This window comes from Drosophila virilis, chromosome 4, assembly GCF_030788295.1.
Source record: "Drosophila virilis strain 15010-1051.87 chromosome 4, Dvir_AGI_RSII-ME, whole genome shotgun sequence".
Classification (NCBI taxonomy): Eukaryota; Metazoa; Arthropoda; class Insecta; order Diptera; family Drosophilidae; genus Drosophila; species Drosophila virilis.
The window spans coordinates 20,129,589-20,152,718 of NC_091546.1; the positions used below are offsets into that span (position 1 = coordinate 20,129,589).

The 23,130-nt window shown below is 41.7% G+C and overlaps 2 protein-coding genes and 1 long non-coding RNA gene across 4 annotated transcripts; 1 reads left to right on the forward strand and 2 right to left on the reverse strand.

Moving 5' to 3' along the window:
- Positions 1 to 3,381: 3,381 nt before the first annotated feature.
- On the reverse strand, positions 3,382 to 7,081 carry LOC26530356 (uncharacterized). Of its 2 annotated transcripts, none has more exons than XM_070209178.1 (3): positions 6,924 to 7,081; positions 6,514 to 6,868; positions 3,382 to 3,460 (listed from the first exon to the last, which is right to left on the reverse strand). In XM_070209178.1, exons 2-3 carry the CDS (start codon positions 6,816 to 6,818, stop codon positions 3,388 to 3,390), a joined length of 378 nt encoding a protein of 125 aa, XP_070065279.1. In that variant the 5' UTR covers positions 6,819 to 6,868; positions 6,924 to 7,081; the 3' UTR covers positions 3,382 to 3,387. The 2 variants fall into 2 exon arrangements, with proteins under 2 accessions (XP_070065279.1, XP_015028806.1); XM_015173320.3 differs by lacking the exon at positions 3,382 to 3,460 and adding an exon at positions 5,728 to 5,803 and having other exon boundaries at positions 6,924 to 7,080.
- Positions 7,082 to 11,875: 4,794 nt separating this feature from the next.
- LOC116651476 (uncharacterized) lies at positions 11,876 to 13,634 on the reverse strand. Its single transcript, XR_011416691.1, has 3 exons — positions 13,308 to 13,634; positions 12,043 to 13,252; positions 11,876 to 11,983 (listed from the first exon to the last, which is right to left on the reverse strand). It is a non-coding gene; the product is annotated as an uncharacterized lncRNA (long non-coding RNA).
- A 1,312-nt stretch (positions 13,635 to 14,946) lies between these two features.
- On the forward strand, positions 14,947 to 15,788 carry LOC6628695 (uncharacterized). The gene is made up of 2 exons (XM_002051323.4): positions 14,947 to 15,557; positions 15,613 to 15,788. Exons 1-2 carry the CDS (start codon positions 15,037 to 15,039, stop codon positions 15,716 to 15,718), a joined length of 627 nt encoding a protein of 208 aa, XP_002051359.1. The 5' UTR covers positions 14,947 to 15,036; the 3' UTR covers positions 15,719 to 15,788.
- The last annotated feature ends 7,342 nt before the right edge of the window (positions 15,789 to 23,130 follow it).

The window sequence follows — 23,130 nt, forward strand, 5'->3', positions numbered from 1 at the left end:
TCCAAAATAGATGGTAATATAACGTATATATCAAATATATATATATTATATAGTTCACAAAAATGTATTTTTTATGTGTATATGTATACTTTACTTTGCAATGAATAAAACTACAAAATTTGTTTAATTATTTAAAATAAATTATTTATTAAATTTTAAATTAACAAATTTGTTTTTTTTTTTACATGTATTTTCGGTTTTAGCTTAAATTTGCTATATCTAGCTTAATATATGTTCGATCCTGGAAGGAATAGCCTTTTCGGATTCGTAGAAGTCCTTAGAATCAATTGGAGTCCTTAAACCCTTCAATCTGAAAAGAAAAAAACACATTTGAATCAAAAATATCCTAATAAATACAAGGGTATTTTGAGGAAAGAAACAGCCATAACTCCGGCATATCCTTGCAGATCCTTGCAGGACATGGTGCGTTAGGATCGTGGGGACCAACTGCATCGAACTGCATTAAAATATTATGGGGTCATCTAAGAATCCTGGACTTGGTAATTTTTCAGTCGCGGGCCGCAAGGAAAATTGGCCTAAAACACAAAATTACAGTAAAATTGCAATATCTCTGAAATTAAAAGGACGATCTTGATGAAACTTGGCCAGATTGTAGTCCTGGTCCATACAATTTTTTTGACACAGGAATCGTAAGGATACGCCAGGATATGGCCGAGTTATAAGCTATTTTCTGTTTACAATTTTGTCCTTAAAACTTTTTTGTCCGAAGGACTTTCGTCCTTTGGATTGCATATTCGTAAATGGGATGATAAGGAATATCTACTGTCCAAAGGACATCTCGATAGTCCTTCAAATGGCAGAGTTAGTCCCGAATTTTTCGATTTTTGGCAATTTTCTGACTAAACCCCTGTGAAAATTTTTCGTGAAATTTTTTGTCAAATTCTGGAAATCCTTGAATGCCAATCGATAGTCCTGCTCTCCACGAGTTCAGAAAGGTATATCCTTTGGATATCCTTAAGGATATGACCAAGATATGGCCATAAAAAGAATGTCCTTTTTAGAAAATTAGCCATATCTCTGAAACGACAAGGACGATTCGGATGTCCTTTGGCCGGTTTGTAGTCCTTGTCTATACAATTTGTTTGACACACGACTTATCAGGATCCGCAAGGATATAGCAGAGATATAGCGATCTCAATATACAACACAAATATCCTTTTATCTTGGCTGTTTGAAGGACCTCCGTCCTTTGTATTACATTTTCTGAATGGGCAAGAAAAGGACAGTCTGATGGCCGAAGGACATGCCGGAAGTCCTTCAAATGCCCAAGATATGGCCAGATTTGTAAAAGTATCCTTTTTAGAAAAATAGCCATAACCCGGTCATATCCTTGCAGATTTTGAAAAAACATTGTGCGATAGGATCGTGGCGACGAACTGCATCAAGTGTTTCATCTAAGGATCATGGACTTAGTAATTTATTGTCGCGATGTCCTGGGTTACAGACTGAAAACAAAATCCTTTAGATTTCATTAAATGACTAGGTCGATTTGGATGTCCTTTGGTCAGTTGGTAGTCTTAGTTATAAGCTTATTTGTGTGTCTAATCTGATTAGATTTTATGATGCAGAGGGGTCAGTTAGAAAATCTAAAATATCTGGACTAACTTTACAACTTGAAAGACTATGGGGAACTTCTTTGCCCAATAGATAGTCCCCATCCTCCCATTAAAGAATATGCAGCCCCAGGACTCGGCTATATCGAATTAGCACTGACTACAAACTGGCCAAAGAGGACCGAAATCGTCCTTTTAGTTCCGGATATATTGGCGACTTTGCGTCTTATGTAAATTTTCTTGCGGCAACGACTGAAAAATTTACCAAGTCCTAGATTCTTAGATGACACCCTAATATTTTGTTGCAGGTCGATGCGCTTGGTCCTCACGATCATAACGCACCACGTCCTTTCAAAAAACGCAAGGATATGGCGGAGCTATAAGCAACCAAAGATTAAAATTTCAATTGACCTGCCGAAAAAAAATCATTGCATACCTGAATGGGGCACGTTCGACAGCTCAAATAAAATTAACATTTTTTTTGGCGAGTTGTGGTTACAAATGGAATGTCCTTTATGGAAAATTAGCCAAAGTACAAGGACTATCGTAACGTCCTTTGGCCAATTATAGTCCTCATTCGTGAGTTATTTTCGTTCCTTGTGAACAAAACACGGATGATAAAGATGTCCTCTAGCCACCTGCTATTCAATAAGTCGTTTCACACAGGACAGTTTGGCATCTGCAAGAATTTGATCGAGTTGTAAAACTATCGCTTTCTCTAGGTTTGACAAAACATGATACTCAGATATGACATGCTTACCAGTAAGTACCAGCAATCTGTAGTGTGAAGCTGCGTAGAGTCGTCGGTACAGAATATCCAACGTAGTTCACAACTCGTAGCCTCATCTACGCCGGAAGCTGCCAACACCATCGGGGCCCTTGGCCATAACAGACAGAAGAGAAGAAGCTGCACAATGGAATTATGGGCACATTTTTACACAGTTGACATTGGAAGACGTGCACTAAATCCACTCCGTTCGAGCTGCAACAAACACGTCCGGCATATTCAAATTAGCAAGGCAGCAGATGTCCCAAAATCGGCTAAAATGAATAAATAATGTAATATGAGCTGAGAGGCATTCAAATTATGCTCTTACCTTTTATCCTGGCGAGCAGTCTGATGATGTGCTACTCCAGTTAAATTCAAAGATATCTGCCCTCCTGCTTTTCAGACGTACTTGGGTTCTGTTACGCGCAGACATGTTCTAGCATATATCGGGCTCAATTATGTAATCACAGATATCCCAAGATCGCCTAAAATAAATGGATAATGTTATATGCGCCGAAAGACCTTTATCTTAAGTTCTTACCTTTTATACCGTTACTCCAGTAAATTCAAAGATATCTGCTTCACTGCTTTGCAGACGAGGAAAAAAAACTGTGAATACACTTGGGTTCCGTAACGCTAAGACATTTTCTTTATCCTCGCTGTGGCTGGAACTCCAATGACATCCGACATATTCATGTTAGCAAAGATTCTATCCCAAGATCGCCTAAAATAAATGGATATTGCAGTATGCACTGAAACACAATCAACTTGTGATCTTACCTTTCATCCCGGCGAGCACCCTGATGCGCGGTCCCACTTAAATTCAAAGATATCTGCTCCACTGCTTTCTAGGCGAGGAGAAGGAAAACTTTGTGCATCCACTTGGGTTCCTTAACGCGCAGACATGTTCTATATTCACGCAGCTGCTTACACTATAAGGAAATCTGGCCCAATTAAATAAGCACAGATAGGCCAAGATCGCCTGAAATGATTGAATTATGTTAAATTAACGGAAAGACCTTTAAGTTATGCTCTTACCTTTTATCACGGCGAGCAATTCAGACGTACAAAGAACATTTTGCGCCCACGTTGGTGCCGTGGCGTCCACGCAGGAGTCCTAGTAAAAGAAAGAAGTAGAGTAAAGTGCTGCCTCATACGCGTCCAAGAAGGTATACCATTCGAAAATAGGACGGCATTTACCCATGAAATTATCGTTTATATGTTTATTTAATATGCTTTAAGCGAATATAACTCACAGCGGAGCAACGCGTCACACTAAATACTCCAGTCAAACTAACATAAAGTGAGAAACGACTGGGCAAAGCAACCGAAATAACGGCGCATTGAATGTAGAGAGCGAGAGAGTAAACGATCCCATTCGGATATACACACTTGCATAAATATTTAACTGAAAAAAACACAACACACAAACATGTGTATGCAGAATATGCCAAATATGTGTATACATATGTACATATGTGTATATGCGAAACTGAGCATTATCTTATTGTGCATCGCGCTCTCACGAGTTGCTGCTGCTTAGCGAGCTGATTTTTCGTAAAGTGGCATCTCTATTTCTTGAAAAATTCACAGAGAAACCATAACAAAAGGAGAGTTACCGTTTTTGTGATCAGGCACCATCGATTTGCATAATACATACATATGTACATGTGTGCACAAATGTCTCGGCGGGCAGAAATTAGAGCAGGCAGATGATCGAAAGATAAATTCGTTATTTAGTGAGCGCGTTTTAGGCTAGATAAGTAGATGTCTCTGTAGAGTACAAACACCCAAACATACATATGTACATATGTATGCAGAGAGTATCGACAAATATGTGTGCACGTACGCATGTTTATATGACTGCTAGAGCATTATCTACCTACATTACTCATGCGTCGCGCTCAAACATATTTTTGTTGTTGCTTATTGCTCCGTAAAAGAGTTGCTCTCTCTGGATGCCGTTATTTGTGCCTTCTCTTCAAATTCCATGTTAGTTTAAACCCAGTAGTCAATATGAACTTATTCATCTGTAAATTCACACACACGCAATGTGCTATGTTAAATTAAAAAAGTTGAAATAAAAATCGAAAAAATAAAGACAGACCATGATAAGATATTTGTTTAGAAAATTTGCGGTCTATAAAAAGGGTTGACTTAAAATATAATATAATGTCATTTGACAATTAAACGTTAAATTGAAATTGAACGTTAATTCCCCGGCAAGTTCCACAGATATTTTGTAATGAATCTCGCAATTAAACAGCCCGCCATATCGACTAATTGGGCCAAACTAGGCACCCAGAAAATAGAGTAACCCATCAGCGATATGACAATAAAAATTGGGAGTGCATGAGCATAAGTAACGCACAAGCGAACATACACACAAACAGGTGCCTGCCTTGTCTATCTCTACTGTTGGCTTCGCTCTCACTCGATTTTTTATCGCCTGCTTATTTGCTGTGCGCCGGTTTTTCGTCCGCGTAAGTCACTCAATTTAAGTCTGTTTGAGCCCAGTGGTCAATTTGCTCCTGCAAAAATCTTGTATAGTCAACATGCTGACGAGTCTGTATAGCCGCAGGCTCCATTGGGTTTAACAAATGCCTTTAGGGTATTTTTGGCCAGTGTGACCAACCGAGGAAATAAATTGTCGTAAGTGCGGTGATACAGCAAACCCTTTTTCAAAGTGACGCTGAGCATTATTTAAGGCATTTCGAAAGAATTTGAGGTATAAGCTCTAGAAATGCGTGACACACGCTTGAGAGATTCCCCCACCTGCTGCTGTCCAAGAGCCTTTTAAAGCCACAATGCGCTCTAAGGCTTAGCGGCCAGTTACTTTGCGAGGGCATCCCAGCCCAGTTATTTCTTATTTTGTTCATGGCTAAGGTTTGTGTATTAAGAGCCTAGTCAGAAGTCTGTGCGGACGCAGCCTACATTGGAGGCCTAAAGTTCCTGTTATGTAATTTCGGGAGCTCAGCCCGCGGAAGGGTTCTGCTCAAACATTACTGTATGAAATTTGCTGGCAAATAGGCAGCTGAAGACGTTCGCGCTTTGTGGATTAACAGGCGCAACAGGAATGCCAACAGCAAAAGGCTAAAAAGTAAAACCAGGCAGCACGCACGCACACATTCCCAGGATAAGCCATGACTTTCAATTTCTTTGCAAAGTAAACTGTGCCGCCAGCTATTTTGTCGCGACCATGTGTAGGCGGTGGCGAGGGGTAAGGGGCATGGTTTTAAATAGTCCTGCGATAACAAGGCAGACGAGTATGTACGGATAAATCTGAGAGTTTGAACAGGCAACTTTTCGCTTGCTAGACCAGCGCTTAGTTTATCGGCATGCGGCATTCTACTAAAAAGTTTGCCTAACTAAAACCAGGCACAATTGACAGGTAAAAATTTTATTGTTCAGAATTTAACGCTATTACAGAAATTGTGTATGTTAACGGGGTAGCATATATCTGAAACAAGAAAAGTATATATTTATTAAAAAAACAAGTCGCCCATTCATTTCTGTTGCATGCTGTGCGCCTTGCAAATTTTTATACTGCGGCGGAGGGGGGAAGGCAAATTGCTGGCAGGGCAAAGCCAGCACCAATATGGCATAAAGCAAAGCACAATTGGTGGCACCGCGGGCGGTTTTACCGGCGCTAAACTCCTCGCCCGAAACAGTCAAATAAACAATGAACACAAAGCACGAGAAATTTCGTAATAAAAAATTACACACGCACATATGTGAAATGTGGGGACGCACCTCCCACGTGCCTTCTTTTATGTACGAATTTTCTTTGGCGCTTTTCATGTTGGCAACGGGCTGCGGAAAATGAAATCCGCTTTAGCTATTGCACCTACATGCGACACGGCTCCGCTTTGCTCTTCAGCCCTTCTCCGAAACAGGCAAGGAATTCAAATTACGTTACGAGTTTTGTTTACAATCGAACCCCAGCCCCAACTCCAACTCTTTGGCGCACACGAGTTATTGAATTGCGCCCTGACAGCGCGGCCTCACCTGTCCGCCCCCACTCCCCGCAACGCACCGCCTCACGACAGTAAAATTTTTATTGGCAACGCGCGGTGCTTTGTTTCGGCTGTCAAGCAATTTTCAATTTGCCTAGCACTCGAAATGTTGGCAGTCGGCTCAAGGCCGAAGGAGAGAGTATTTGGGGCTCACCTTGCTGGTTGGTTTGCTGCCTTTCCGCAGAGCACAGCCTGTAACCCAGGACACAAATAGGCGTCTATTCCGATCTTGTTTCGAAAAGTGTCGGGCGTAGCGGTTGCTCCTCCTAATTTCTTTCCAAAGCTTAGCACGTATATAAGCCAAAGGGCCAACAGGCTGGACCAGACGGACCACACCCCAGGGGCCCACAGCCGCCGCATGGTCCACATCCACAACCTCCAGAGGGTCCGCAGCCTCCGCAGACACTCCAGGGTCCACAGCCGGCGCTGCAAGGAGCACAGGAAGCCCAGGGACCGCATCCGTAGCCGCCGCAACCGTATCCACACATTGTGAGTTAATTTTTTTAGTGCTGTGTGCGGCATGCCCTTAGTTAAGCCAGGATAGGGGGGGTATATCTCACTCACCTTTGCTTCACAGAAATAGGAACTGGAAATATAAATTATGTATTTAGCCCAAAAATGCTGCTGGTATTATTTTGAGTTTTATTATAGAACTTTCAGTCCGATGTGGCTTAGACGAAAGTGCTACAAATAATGAACTATACAAATTTGAACTTTCTCTACGAGGAATTCGAACGGTGTCAAGGCTTACTTGGCTGATCGCAAGGATTATATAGGAAAAAGATTTTTAAAAGAAATGACCAAATAACCCACATTAGAGAGTAATAGTGATACAAATGAATAATAAATGAAAACGAATTTATTATTAAATTATTATGATTATTAATTTGCGCCTCGATTACGATGCCTTATTTTCTTATATTCAACTGGCTGACTGAGCAACTCAGGGGATTGCGATGGATGAAAGATGTTCTTTAAACATCCATCACATTATCTTGCTTTAACTTATTCAGCTTCCATTTCGCGCTGCTCCTGTAAGTTATATTACTGCAGAGCTGTGCTGGGAGCGTCAACTGTAAGCAATCCAAATGAAGGCCGGGGCAGAGTTGGCTTAAGTAAAGAAAGAGAAGCTGCGCGTAATTATTATACCTGGGAGCTCGTTGTGGGGCTTCCAGGAGCTAACGGTGTCAGTTCCTGCAACAGCAACAGCAACAGCAGCAGCAGCTGCAGCAATTTTTACGACGTCATTAACCCAACAAGTAGCTTCCGTTGCTGCCACGAGCCAACGAGGTGGCATCAGCCTGGGTAAACGGGTTAGCCAGACACCGAGTTGCACATTCCGGCAGCAGCAGCAGCAGCAGTGGCAGCAGTGGCAGCAGTGGCAGTGGCAACAGCGGAGCCAGACAGTTATGCGCCAGCAAATATGCAATGCAAAATAGCTACTGGCAAATTGTTTGGGGGCCAGAGAGACATTCTGCACAGCTCGTAATGCACTGCACAGAATGGGGCTAGATATTTGGGCAGCGGCACATGCTTCATAGCACAATTTGTTACCTGCTTTTTCAAGCTTGCACGTTGAAGGAGCTGCGAGGCTCTTCTTAGCTCTACGCACTGCATTTAAATCAAAAAGTGAAATAACTTCACCCAAACGCACCAATGTCGAGTCAACGGAAACGCGACTTAAGACTCAAGCTTTTTTCGACTAGATCTGTTTGAGTTGCACACCAAAATTTGAGCTGTAATCCAACTGCTTCGGTTGCATTCGATTAGCTCGAACATGTTGCTCCTAAGCGCTGCTCGAACTTCGTTTGAACGAATCGAATTTGTTGCAAATGAATTATGCGATAACGGCTTCTTGCTAGCAACCCATTAGAGCTCTTGAAATTATCATGGAGGCTAACAATATGCTGATTCAGATCAATTTCGCCTTGCGAATTTTTTGGTGAATTATTTGCGTATCGATTCGCATAATTTTATAGAATTTAAGAGCGCTTTTTATAGCCCAGTTAAGAGGACGCAACTGGAAAATCATCTTTGGCTGTTTATAGGCAAAAGTTTTACAACATTGCTTAGAAATGATGCAGCTCCTGCCATTTGCTGAAACATAAAACTTGGCTAATGAGCCGCTAAGCAGCAGCCGCGTGCCAAATAAGACCCCAAAGGGTTAACACTAACTACAGCAACAACAACAGCAGCAGCAACAGCAGCAGCAATAACAATTATAAAAGAAAATGCCACAGCAGCGAAGCCATGAAAATCAACGATTTAGTCGCACTTGGCTGGCAGCAAGACGTTAAATTTAATAACACAATTGCAAATTGGCTCAGGGTCTTAAATTTATGAAATTTAAATTGAACCAAGCAAATGGAGTTGCTCAAATCAAAGCCACCACCCGCTGCGCAGCCTGGACGAGCAGCAAGCGCAAGGGCAACAGCTGTGCCGCCCCCCCATTTTGGCCTTATTGTCCGCCCCCCTGTCCCGGGGGATAAATTAGTGGTTTTGGTCTCTAATATAGTCTTTGTCGTCGTCGTCGTCGTCGTCGTCTTGCGACATTTGTCACCCCTAGCTGCCGCACTGATTTAATATTTATTTTATTAATAGAAAATTAACATAAAAAAATTGCCGAAATATTTTGACACTTGGCACTTCGCATTGCCCTAACGGCTGCTGCTGCTGCTGCATGGGGCGTGGGGCGGGGGTTGATGCTAAGGCTTGCCAAGGGTTGGCTTGTTATTATTTTGACACTTGCCAAACAATTGGCATGCGAAATGAAAACCCAGCTGCCTTAAAGCTGCAACACAAGCAACGACAACAACTGCTACAGAAGGTGTCAAGACAAGCCAAGCAAAATTTTATTATGGAATTTCGTAAATTAAATATTTACACGACAGCTGTGCGAAGATCTGAAGTTCTTCGCAGGCATCGTGTTGATTCAATATTGAGCTTCAATATAATTGAATTTAATAGCTCGTTGGGTCAAGGCTTTAAAATTCTGCTGCACAACCATTGCGAGCTGATTGAACGTGGATATTGGCTACAAAAGACAATCGCATGTTTTGGGAAATTCCAAAAATAAATTGGAGACAGGAGCATTTCTAGGGCATCTATGCGAAAATATATTTCACATGTATCTCATAATCCGTCAACCTGGATTTAAATTTAGTTCCAATCGGGCTTATACTTGTTTTTACATTTATTTCTACGGCGAGGAATGGAAAGAAAGGTGAGATAGATTTCCATGTATCTCAAATCTTTTTAAATATAGTCTAATAACTAACTGAAGCCCCATTCCAAAAGGGCTCTCCGCAGCTGCAATCCAATTAGCACGCATTACAATTACGCGCCATAACCAAAGTCAACAGCAGTGTCAGGAACTACAAGGAGAATTGTTCATTTAAAAATAAAAATAAAAAAAAAAGAATAGAAGAGTAAATAGAACATAATGCAAAAGAAAAGGCAAAGGCAATCGAGGGACCTGGCGGGGCGACCAAACGAGCAGCCAGCGTGAAAACGCGTTGAACGCTGTGTCACTAATTCAGGTAATTTGTCACTTTATTTACATTTGAAATGAATGTTGTTGCTGTTGCTATTGTTGTTGTCGGTCGCGGAGAGCAAGAAAAACCGAGAAAACCAATTTCCATTCTCATTTTGTGGGCAACGCAGCGCACAGAAAACAAAACAAATGAGTGACTGACGTGCGGGGCGCGGAATGAAGCAACCCTTTATCTTATGCCACTTCCCCGGGCCTCACGGCCGAGTCCCGGCCAAGTGTCGATGCCGAAGGACTCCCGGACAGACGGACAAACGGACAAACGGGCCAGCAGCGGCGAAACCAAGAAATGCGATTAACATTTGAACAGTGGGCAAAAAGGCAGCGACGCGACGTCTTTTGTGGCGCGGCACGTTGCACGTTGTTCGTTCCACACGGCGTATGCTTAATTTGAATGAAGTGGCAATGTTGTTAATAGCCCTTCACCCCTCCTCCTGCTCCACCTCACGCTTTTACCTTTACAGGTGGTGCGCTCGGCTTTTAATGATGCTGTTTACTTTGCATTCGATGTGACAGCCTTCCGTGGAAAAGAATTAGAATTGTGACCCGAGCAAATGTTGGCACAGCAAATATTGCCAAAAAGAAATTGGCAGGAAATTCCTGCCTACCTGCCTACCAAGGTGTTGGCATAGCTATAATATTTAATTAAAAATGCAGAAAAAATATGCCAGTATATTTAATTGAAAATATGCCTGAGCACTTAATTAAAACATTTTGAGAAAATTATTAAAAATATTCACAGTTTTCTTTGCTCTGATAAATTATTTGAACAAATAATTGCAAGAAAATATTTAATTTAAATTTTTGCATAAATATGCCTATGCATACATACATATATATTTTGAATAGCATTTTCTTTCAATTACTTTTCGTTACCCCTTTTGAGGAAAAGTCGTCTGTAATGAAAATTTCAATCAGCCAAGCTCGACTCGACAACGTCGACATTTATGAGCAGCTTGTAACATAAATTCTGGCAAAACAGCCAAAGAACACTCCCACACCCACACACACACACACACACACACACACGCACGCCCAAGCACAACCACATGCCAGAACTCAGTTGCCCTCTCGCTTCCCTTTTTGGTTTTCCACCTGTTCTTTGCCACCTTGTGCCATTGCCACAAATAAAAATAAACACACGTGCGCTGGCTGCTTCATTGCCAAAACGTGTGCCCAGGCGACGCGTCTCGAAGACAATGCCAACGAGCTGAATGGGCTGGAGGTAAGAGTCTGAGAAAGGATATGTGTGCGCGGTTTTTGCGCAGCCAGAGACAAAGTGCCGCCACAATAATAGTTGAGGAGCAGCAGCAGAGAGGTTTTCACATAAATATTTTAAACATGTTTACTCTGCCATATTTTGTAGACCCCTCAACGTCTCACCCGCTCACACGGAACGGAGCTGCTTCAAACACGCCTGACCACGTACGCTATCAATGTCCAATCTTGGCTGACTCCTTGCCACAATTCCACATGCTTGCCACACATAAAACTCAACAAATTTTTGCAATGCAGACGCAAGATGAATTTACTTGGCCCGTCTTGTCTTTTCCGCTTTTTCGCTTTTCCACTTTTCATTATTTGCTTATTTTATTTGCTTTGATTTCCGCTTGCAGAGTTGCCAACTCTGCCAAATTTCGGAGTGTTTCTCTTCCTCTTCATCCAGTTTTTCATTCTTTTCGCCATTGTATTTGCCTTGCCCCATGTAAACAATAAGCTTAAATTGTGAACTGTGTGTATTCATAAGAGCCTCTGAATGAGTTATGTCACTCGAAAAACTACAAAAGGATTGTGTTCTAAGTATGCATGTGTCTGCTTGTGGCTGACTGTGTAAGTTAGGGTGTCTAGAATTGTGTGTTGCAAACACTACAGTGGAAACAAATTTCAAGTAACCCAAAAACAACCAAAAACCTACATTGGATAGATACATGCACAATTCAACTAATTTTTTTTATTTTTAAGAATCGCCACAAAACATTTACGAGCAATATTTGCTTTAGTTATCAGAATTTCCATGGCAACCTTTCAGCGCCAGTTCACTGTGCAGCCCATGTGATGTACGCATGTCTTTGCTCTATTGTTTATATTGTTTTAATTAATTTCATTTTGAGACTTGCTGAAAGTAACACGCACCGCAACCTCCTGTGCCACAAGTTCTGCTCACGTGTGCAGAAATGATATCGCACCGAGCAGCTTCTTTGAGGCCAAAGCAAATTTTTGAGTGTCGAGCGTTGAGCTTCGACCGCAAGCCGAAGTTGTGTGCTCTGTTAAGTGGAGAGCGGTTACCGCATCCACATCCACATACCCATCGCCATCGCCATCCCCATCCCCATCCCTCATCCCACTTCAACCTCCGGGACAAACAAGACAACAGAGAGGCCTTTAGAAATGACAGAGTCGGCTCTTGCCACTATGTTTGTGCAATGAAGCGTTGGGCTTTTATAACGCCAACAGTCAGTTAAGAGACTGCGACTCAGCCTGGCAGGGATAAGGGATGTGGGGCGAGGCGGGGCGCGGCGGGGCGGTCATTGAGAAGCTCTAAAAAAGCTGCAGGGAAATTCTTAATTTACGAAAAAATACAAAAAAATAAAAACAGAAATGGAAAAACCTCTGCGTAATAAATGAAACGTAAAGGCAAAAAATGTGAAACTTAACAACTCGATGCTGGGATGGGTCGGTGAGCGGTAAGGGACAATCTGTGAGCTAACGGAGGGAATGAGGGCTTCGGACAGTTTTAGGTTTTTGGACAGACACTATACTCCTCCAATCCGGGCACTGAAAGCTTTACGCTCCACTTGGCTGCTGCTTTGATTCTCACGGTTTTCATTTGAATGCGCCTGTCCCGGCGGCACACCCGGACCCCAGTTATACCCGAAGGACGCGCTCCTCACCTGTGCGCACGCCTTGCCATCGTATCTTTGAGATACTTAGATACGTATATATTTTAATGTGCGCTTTATCAACAGCTTTAGATAGCTGCGAAACGTACCCAGCTCCCAGCCATTTGTTAGACTTGACTGCATCGGCTGCTGCTTCTGCTTCTGCTACTCCTGATGATGTGGGTGTGGCGGGTAACCAGGTGGGCAGGTGGGCAGGTGGACGGGTTGGGCATCTTGGGCTGGCCAGCTTGTTGATGGTTTCGTGCTGTGCTTTTGTTGCCTCAAGCAAAAGATTTTAAGTGATTTTTCTTTGACTTTTTATGTAGCTGATGTCAAATTTATCTTGATTTTACTTTTTCGCTATGCAGTTGGCAGCACAGTTTGTCAATCAACGCAAGTTGACAGTGCTATGCAATTTATAGAAGAGAATCTTCTGCGCAATATTTGTCAGTTAATAGACTGTGCTAAAGAATTATTGGAATTTTATATTTTCCTGACATTAATTCATTATTTACTCACATAGCGAATTGGGCGAAGTCTGTTATATGAGTTATATATTTTTGTGGTCCTCGGCTATACCAAAAACTTGGCCCGGGCAAAGTCAAATATTTCCCGCTTAGTTTATATTTAAGAACTAATCCGAATACTTGCAGCAATGTCTTAAAGGTTTACACTCGTGACTGAAAATTATTTGACAGCGCCTAAATACCAATTGCAAGCAGGGGCACTGAAATATTTCATTTCCAACACGTTGGCAGCACCTTAGCCTTTCACTTTCGGGTTGTCTAATTAAAAACTTTGGCGCGTTTATCCAACATATGAGACAAGCTCACACCTTGGCGGGGCGCCTCATGGCTGCCAGTTCTCTCTGTTCACGCTCCCTGTCAAAACTGTCACAAAAATGACATTTTGCTGGCTAATTACAAATTCAAATTAAATCACAAGTAATTAGCTGGAAAGTCAAAGCCAAAGTTAACAACAATGCGCAAGGTGCTTGAGGGCGGCAAGGAATATTCAGTTGGTCGGGAGGCGTTCAGGAATTTGACAGCATTTTATGATTTACAAACGCTATAAAATGCGCCTAATGGTTTGTTTGTTTGTTTGTTCGTTTGTTTGCTACGACTTTTCAAAGGGGGCGTGGTACATGCCCTACAGGATGAGGCAGCATTGAGCCAAATGAAAGACATTAAAAATGACAACAGGCAGCCAAAATGCCGGCAAAAAGGTAACCAAATGACAGAACGGGCGACACATTAAAATACATTTTTAATGCTGATGTGTTCCATATGTGTGTGTGTGTGTGTGCCCTGCCACGCCCATAGCTCCGTTTGGTATTCCACATTTTAGGCGTGTTTATGTAACTTTTGCATGGACATGTGTCTGCCAGTCATTGGCTTGACTTTAACCCGCCCCCTAATAATGCCTCACCCCATTGCACGTTAGAATTGTAATCAAAATAATTACTTTTATTGTGATTTCACTGAATGTTAATCAACAAAAACTCGCACAGCTGCGAGCTGCAGCATTTCGGGGGCGTGGCGACGTTTATTTTTTTATCCAGAATTTCGCATCTCGCTGACTTTTGAATTATTGTTATGGCTTTCATTTTAATGGATTTTAATTTCCTGCTTAAACAAATCCAGTGGCTTGTGCAATTAAATGTGGTCTACGCCAGAGAAAAAGCTGTATAATTTTCTTAGTTGTGTCTAATTATTTGATTTTATTTTATTTGAATTCCGAAATGCTTTCTATTTATTCCATTTATTTTTTTTTTTTTGTTAAAATGTAATATTGTGGCTTATAGTCGAAAATTGAGTTGCTTAGTTCGTATTCTTGGACAACCAACAATTACAATGTGTACAATCTTCAGCCTGCTTGGCATTTTAATCCTTTCCACATTGACTACTGGGGTCAAACAGAAAGAAGTTGTGGAGACGCACGATGGGCAAAAAAAAGGCGCACAGAAATCTTAGCGACTCCAGAAATTCTGAAGATCATTAGGCAAAGGGCAGCAAAAAAAAGTCGTGAGACTGCAAAAGCATAAGTAGATAACGCACAAGCAAATACACATAATTTTACTAGGGGCCATCTCTATGCTCTGTTTTAGTAATCGAAAATGCGGCAACATTTGTACTTTTCCCATCAAGTTGGCAGTTTGCATTAAATTTTATATATATTAAATAAACGTCACACAAATTGTATTGCTCTAAATATTGTGCACTGAGAAATTAACAAAAATTACCAAATAATGAACCTGGTGTGGGGACACAAAGGGCCATATTTCCATGCGCCGTGTCAGCGCGATCGCTTTCCCAGCGTGCTGGACGAATTAGGCGAGGACGGCGACAAGCTGGTGGCCCATTTGGGCATCTCCAACATGTCGGACATGGGCGCCCGTCTGAAGAGGGGTCGCAAGCATACAAGTGTCGCCGAACAGCGTGCCGCTGATATTGTTAAGGAATCGCGGGTGCCGCTGCAGAAAATGTTTTGCTCCTCGGCGCAGGGAATGCGACGTGGCGTCGACAAGTACACCCAGATACCTAAATACGATCCCTATGTGGATGAGGAAGATCAACGTGAATTGGCGCAGCGCTATCGCAAGCTACTCAATCGCCCAAATCCCACACCAGCCCAGCGCCAGGTGGGCGAGCCCCCATACACAGGCAATTGCCAGCACTGTCGTCGCCGGGGCAGCAACGATGTGGCCAACGACTTTCAAGGACGACTGTATCTGCAGCAGGCCTATCTGCTCGGCCAAATCAATCTCATGTGCGTGAGTAGAGCTTATGGCTGGTGTCTTTGCTAATTGCTTGTTACTTTACAGGGTATTGGATGGTCAACATCAGCAGCAGCAGCAGCAGCAGCAGCAGCAACATCAGCATCAAAACGATGGACCGCTCAATATTCATCGCAATCGCAATCATGGCTAGCATTGGACCTACATTAAAGCGTTTTATTTGTGCAGTCTAAGTGTCATTAAAGTTCAACATCTGCTTTCAATTATGATAAACATGCAATATGTAGCACGACAGTGGGACAGTGGGGGGGTTGTGTCACAAATCAACGCCAGCATTAATTTTTCATGTATTGCATGTAATCACAAGCACCGCAGCTGCTGCACAAATTGCAGCTTTTTTAATTGCTATAAAACTCTGCGGCATTTAACAGATGTCAACAGCAAAAGATTAAGTATCTGTATCTGAAACACGAGCGCCCTAGCGCCAGCCATGTAAACTGTGTGCGCTCATGGAATGCTAAATATGAGGAAGCCTACAGTAGCAACTGCGATCGAGTGCTCAAAGTGGGCATCACGTTAGCTCTGGAACTTTGGCTAAAGAATTTGCATTTCACTTAATGTTATTTCGCCGAAGATTGAATACCCTAGCATAATTATGGCTAACGGGTTGGTAGCTTTGTCATGGGAATGGTGAAACTCTTAGTTGATATCTACACGCACAGAAGTTTCCTATACAAAAAGTGATATTGCGATCAGTTCTTATATATATATTGAGTTTGGTTAAAGTATTTTTACACGCTAAAAAGTTTTCCAAAGAAGAACTTTATTGCAATCTTTTCTAAGGCAAGTTTATGGTATAATAGTCCGATGTTGCCGTTCATGATGATATCTTTAAGACTAAGAGACTAGTTTGGGTAGAAAGAAATAGACGAATGTCAATGAAAATTATCGGATCGAATTAGCATTACAATGCTTTAACAATCAATCGGATGAAAATTAAACAGCCACTGAGTACAAGCCGTTTTACTTATTTCATTTCATTTATTTCATTTTCTAAATTCTACAACCAATAAAGAAAAATGGGCTTAATTTTTTAAGAGAAAGGTTAAGGCTCCCACGCTTAAGTTAAAAAAAAACAGGACGCACAACGTTTTGCTTAAGTTGTTGAATGTTTCTCAGTTATAAGCTGTATTTATTCATATATTAAAAGACAACGCTCATCCGGCGATCCTATGGACCATGTTGCTGTCTGTCTCAACGCTTTGTTCATTTCGCGCTGCTTCTTGCTCATTCGCCCACTTTCACCCACTCAGGGCTTGTTCACTTTGCCATAAGCTTTACATAACTTGAGGCGCAACAGGAAATGAATGAACACGCCCCAGTCGACTGGCTGGAACAAGCGACACAAAGCGAAAGCAAGGAAAAATGTTGCCGTGGCACAGTTTTTCCATGTACTTAGCGCCCATTCCAGCTAATGTCACGCGGAGAAAGACAGCGAAAGGGAAAGAGAGGGGGGAAAGAGTGTGCAAGGGGCGGCGGTGGATGTGCCATATCCAAACACAAATTGCTCTTGTAATATCAATTTAAAGCACCGTCAAAATTACGCCTTAAATTATGCAAATGTTTTGTGCTGCGGCGGGCGAAGAGCTAACAAGAAAAGTTTAAATAAATATTCAGTTTGGCTGATTTGTATCTTTAATTTTGGTCGTATTTGCAGTTGTTTTTCTTATTATTATTGCTTTTGATTTGTGAATGCCTTTTAATTAACTGCAAAATGCTCAAAACTTTAACAAAAAGTTTTCAGCCCATCAAATTAATTTTGAAATAAATCAAAAAACGTCACGAAGAAAAAATAAATAAATAAAATAAAATACCTGAGCAAGTCGAAAGTCGGAGCGTGAGGAGCCTTGTGTTGTGTTCACACACATCCAAACACACACACACTCGCACACACACACACACACTTAGCATAACTTTCATTTTGTTGAAATAACTTTCTTAATATTTTGTTTTATATCTACGTATATTTTGGCATCGCCTTTGCCTCTTGTCTGCCCGCCCATATTTTTCTCTTTCTGTATCTTTTGCTGCGTTTCCTGTGCCACATTTCCTTTGAACTTTATCTTTGTTGTTTGCCATTTTCATATATAGCACAACAACAAACATTTTCAACTTTTCCCGCTCAAGTTTATGCAAAGCATTTCAGGTCCAAGCCCTCCAGAACCCTCTCCTACCAACTCACCTAAAGTTCGCTCTGGCAAAAAAAAAAAAAAACAACTGAGATCTCTGCTAGGAAGTGCCTGACTACGAGATACTCTAAGCCCAACGACAAGATGCTATTCTATTATTTTTCTATACACTTAAGCACAGGTTGAGCTCCGCTTTCCATAGCCCGACACTTTGGGAAATGCATTCCTGATTAACTTCGGTACAAATTGTCCAATCTTTATGAAATTTTTAGAGTTTAAGATGTACCAGCTTCCGCTTATATGCTCCAAGATATGCACAAAATAGATTTCTTGCAAGCTGTGAAAATATTGCGATCTGTGCCATTAGAGGATCTACGACCTGGACCTTGATATTTTAAGTGTCTAGCTTTATAGTCTCCAAGACGGACGGAGAAACAGATGAGGCCTGAAACATGCGTTAGCACATAAACGCTGTATCCTTTGCAACAATGATCAATGGGTATAAGGCATAAAAAAAAGAAATGGGAGCGCCAAAACTTTCTGTTACCTTTAAACAAATTGTCCCTTTTTGTGGGCTTTACATGTGTGAGTGTGTGTGCGTGTGTGTGTTGACAACAACAGCAAAAGCAACACTACAAAAACAGCTAGAAAAGCACATTACAAAAACCCGGCTAAGCAGGATATGCACACTTTGATCCCGTGTTGGTTTTACTGTGTGAGCGGAATTGTGTTTGCCATATTTCCGTTGATATTTCTACTCAAAACTTGGCCAAGTTTTCTTTGCTTTTCTCTTTTATTTTATTTAGGCATTTTTAAGTTTTTCCTGCCTGCTGGCAAAATCTTTTAAGCAGTTGACATTTATGTGTTGGCTTTATCAAAATCTCAATTCAAAAGAAAGGGTATTCCAACTTAAAAGAAAAGCTGCTCATATTTTTAATATATTTAAATGTAGCTGGCGCAACAATAAGATGCGCAACCATTTCATGTTGTTTTTGATAGAGAGAGCAGGGCAAAGGGCGGTGCATCCAGTTGGTTTACATAATTATGGCATTGACAGAGCTACTTTATTGATGCCCCGACTTGACTGGTTGAACATGGAGCTGGCTTTGGCAGATATGGGAAAGAGCACAAACTTTTGGGAAAACACGCATTGCCTTTGACTGAAATATGTTGCTTGGCTGGTTTCGTGCGCTTGACCGACTTTTGAGCTGGCTTTTTGGTCAAAAGCAAAAGGCGGGCAGCATACAAAGGGAAAAATCAAGTAGCCGACGTGTGTGCTCAGCTATTATAAAAAATGCAATGCTATTAATATAAAATAACGCATGCTGAGCCAGAGCTCAGCGCGAGTTCAAGAGCAAAGGAGAGTGCGAGGGTGAGGAAACAAGAACGAGAATGAGAGTAAGAGCACAGCACTGTAACTACACAGACTACCTTTGGATTAAAACTACAATTAAATTCACATAAAACAAAATATCCTGCGGTGCTTTTTATGTGTACGCTTGTAATATAAATCCTTTTGGCTAATGGGAGCAACACACACACACACACATACATACATATTTACTTTCCCTGTCACAATCACACATACACATGTTTTTGGCTTTGGCGAAAGCTGCAAGTGCCACGAGGTCGACTAAAGCTGCTCACAGCAGGCGGTTCCTTTTGTCCCGAAATGTGGGGTTGGGGCAAAAAAAAAATAGAGCTCGACTAGCAAAATGAACTGAAAACGCAGCAAGGACGAGGGGAAGCGTTTCGAGTGCCGGGACGTAGCTTGTGTGTGTGTGAGTGTAAGCAGAGGTTAAGCAGCGCGCTCGTGTGGAGCTTCTAATGAACAAAATGTGCATGCGAATGAGCAGCCTGTGCTTGGAAGGGGGGGTGGGGGGTCTTTAGAGGGGGACGGCCAGGGTGCTGGCAGCAGTTAGCCAGGAACACCCAGTAAAATATGCATCCTTCGTGTGTGATTAAGCGCAAATCCATTTTTATGTCCCTAGTATTGCGCAACAGCAGCAGCAGCACACACACACACACACACACACACACACACACACACACCCACACACACACAAATCCGCCATTGTTGGCTGTGGGTGAGTCGCACGAATAGCAAAAGAGAAAATGTTTTAAATTAAGTGAAATTCCGCTAAATCTTATTTGGTTTAAATTCGATCTCTCTCTCTCTCTCTCTCTCTCACGCTCTCTCTCTCTCTCTCTGAGGATTTGCTGCAGTGTTTCGTAAATAGATTTATATTTAAAATGAGACCGAACTAAGATCTAACCTGAGGCAACGGCATAAATGTCATTATGTCTTAGCCAAATGGCATCTCAAGAAAAAATGATATTAATATGTATAAATAGTAACAAAAAATATTAGTAATTAATAAGAGTTGGTAGGACATGTAAATATCCCAATTGTGCAATTTTGTTCGTCGTTATAAATCATTTTATGTTTTAAGTGTATTTTCGTGAGTTCAAATCTATAAAAAAGTATTGAAAAATCAATCAGCTTAAGTTCAAACGTGAGGATAAAGGCATATGCCATGATATGCACCCAAAAATACTTTGCTTAATAGTATTCTGTAATTATTTGTAGCTACATACGATATAAACCTCACTCTTAAAATGGTAAAAAATAACATTATTATATTCCTAACTGGTTAAAAATGACATTAATCAATTATAACAGTAATTAATCAAATTTGTATCATTTATATTTTAAGTGTATAAATGAAATATTACCAATGCCGGGAACTTTAAGCTTTAAAGGTAGTTTATTGTCTCAGTTATGACACCAGGCTGTGCTCCTGTTATCTGGTTTACTGTAATGCATGCAAAATACCGCTTTTAATAATAGGTTTTGCAATCGCAATTTTCATTAAGATACTTATACTGCGCTACACAACACAACAAGAAGCGGCGACAGGCCGACAATTTAATTTAATGTGCATTTAAGTAAATAATTGAAATTTATTGCTCTTTGACTGAAAGGCTTTTCAACTGGCTGGCAAAACAGTAAGTACAGTAGATACGCTTTGGAAGCTCAGTGGAAGTACAGTGTGGCAGGGGTCATTGCAATGCAACTCAATTAAACGATTGTCATGTGGCGAGTGATTTAAAGTCAAATGCAATTGAAGGCAATTCCAGTTACGAGTATAAGCCCAGCTCAGCAGATCAGCAGCTCACACTAGCGATGTAAGAAAATATGCATCGATTTACCGCAAATATCTAATAGTCCTTGGGACTTTCGTGCCAGCCAAAGGGCTTATTTCATTTTTAATTGTTAAGAATTCAGAATTTGTGATTGGCATGCATCAGTAGAAAATAATGTTTAAAATTAAAGTTAGTTTTCGTTTAGCATTTAGATTTAGGTTTTTGTTATTTAAGAATTTTCTAGAAATATGCGGGAAAACCCGTTGCTAGATCTTAAATATTCAGATAGATCGACGCATCGACATTCTTGGCAGTTTTCTTAACCAATGTAAAAGAATCGATGTTCATTTTGGACTTACATCGCTAACTCACATACATAAGCTTGTTTGCAGGTTTATTCCAAGGCGTAAACAAAGAATTTAGCCTCTATTGTAGTGGACCGCTCTCTGTAGACAACTTCAATCGCATGGGGTCGATTCAAGTTTTGAGCTCTTCACATGGTACGCACATTTGCCACGGCAAAGAAAATTTCGACAGCCGCTTTTCCAACTGAGTTTTCTCTGCTTTGAATGCTTTTCTTTTTTTTTTTTTGGCTAATTAAGGTCACGTGACCTGGCTGCAAATATGCCTCCTTGTCTGCGTCTCCTGTGCGGCGATGCATGCGCCTGGAAAATGTGTGCTCTCGCATCAAATGCAGCCCGGCTGCTGAGCCGCCCCCAAACCGGCCCCGCCCCACCACAAGCCCATCCATCCAGCCCAACCCAACCCATCGGCTGCGGCACTTGATGGCTTCGGCCACTAAAAGAAACGCAACGCATGGTTCACGCACATTTGCGCAGAGACGACGAGCGAAGCGCCCATTCGGGCAATTATCATGCGCCGAAATCAAGAATCGCCCCACCCTCACACGGCCCGGCCCGCCCCGTCCCACCACCCACACCCGTAAAGCAAGACCGCCTGCCATGTTCAAAGCAAAGTTTTTCCATGGGAAAAAACAAACTTAACAGAGAAAATTACGCACACGAATTGCGCTGGACAATAAAAAAGCCAAAGCGCAAAAAAAAAGAAAAAACGGCAAATAAATTATGAACAGTAGAAGGTTGTGTGATGGGCGCTTGCGGGGGTGTGGAGGGATCTGTGGGAGGTGGGGGCCCTACTTGCGCGTCTAATTTGTTGGAAAATTAGTTTGTGTGTTTTGTGCGTGTAATTTCCATGCAAGTTTTGGTTTCAGACGAGGTCTGCAGTTGATTTTGATTGAAATACGCAAAAAAAAGAGAGGGCAGTCGCTACCGTTTACTGAGAGAAAATGAGGGCAAAGGGGAGTTTAGCAATTTTGGGGAGAGGGCAGTTATGACAATGTCTCCAAAGGGATAACAATATTTTGGATAGCAAGCACTGTGGAATACTTACAATAAAACTTATTGAACTCTTTTATTTTGAATACTCATCGCATAATGCTGCCATATTAAATAAGTGGTAATTAGGTAGACTTGATAAAAAAAATTGCATATGAGAGAGAGAGAGAGAGAGAAAGAGAGAGAGAGAGAGAGCTGAGAGTTTAAAAGGAGATATCAACATTGCCCTTCAATTCCCACAAAATTTAGTTAGCGGAAGTTAAATATTTTGCCATTTGTAATGGAATCTCTGGTGTAAACTCTTTCTGAGTTGTTTTAGTCTTCTCAAGTTTATTTCAGTTTCAAGTTTTTATTGTCCAGACACGTTTCTGCTCGACTTTGATGCTGTCTCGGTGCGCCACGCCCACCTGCTAGTGAGTGCGGTTTAATAAACGGTTTTACCAACTGCTCCCCATCCCTTGGCCAATCAAACGCATCAGCAGCAACAGGCTGGAGCCGGAATTGGAGTTGGAGTCAGAGTCGGAGCCAGAGACATGCTCGTAATCATGATGATCTTCCATGGTAAATTGCATGCACGCCTTTTTAACCCAAATATGATGTGCTCGTTGCCCCTCTTCTCCTGTATCTCGAGCCGTTGCCTCGTTGCGTCGATTGTCAGGGGCCGATAAGCAGGCACCGCGTGCTTTTATTATGGGGCAAACGAGTGGAGCGCCTCGCCGCATGGATTAATGAGTCGCGATCTTGCGGCGCGGCGCGGCGCGGCTGGAAAAACGTTTACGTGACTGAATTTTCAATTATTTTTTATTGCAATCGGTGCTGCTAGGCTGCGGCTGCGGCTGCGGCTGCAAAGTTGCAAAGTTGCAGGCCGCCTTTAATTGCAGGAAGTTGCATTTTGAATGTGCAATTTATTAAGA

What these genes read in the sequence shown, in the direction of transcription:
- LOC26530356 (XM_070209178.1), bottom strand. Translation starts at nt 6,818, where the DNA reads ATGCGGTCCCTGGGCTTCCTGTGCTCCTTGCAGCGCCGGCTGTGGACC. An exon ending in GCAGCAAACCAACCAGCAAG is followed by an intron (nt 3,461 to 6,513) that starts GTGAGCCCCAAA and finishes TTCTTTTACTAG; the next exon opens with GACTCCTGCGTGGACGCCAC.
- LOC6628695 (XM_002051323.4), top strand. Translation starts at nt 15,037, where the DNA reads ATGAACCTGGTGTGGGGACACAAAGGGCCATATTTCCATGCGCCGTGT. An exon ending in CTCGGCCAAATCAATCTCAT is followed by an intron (nt 15,558 to 15,612) that starts GTGCGTGAGTAG and finishes GTTACTTTACAG; the next exon opens with GGTATTGGATGGTCAACATC.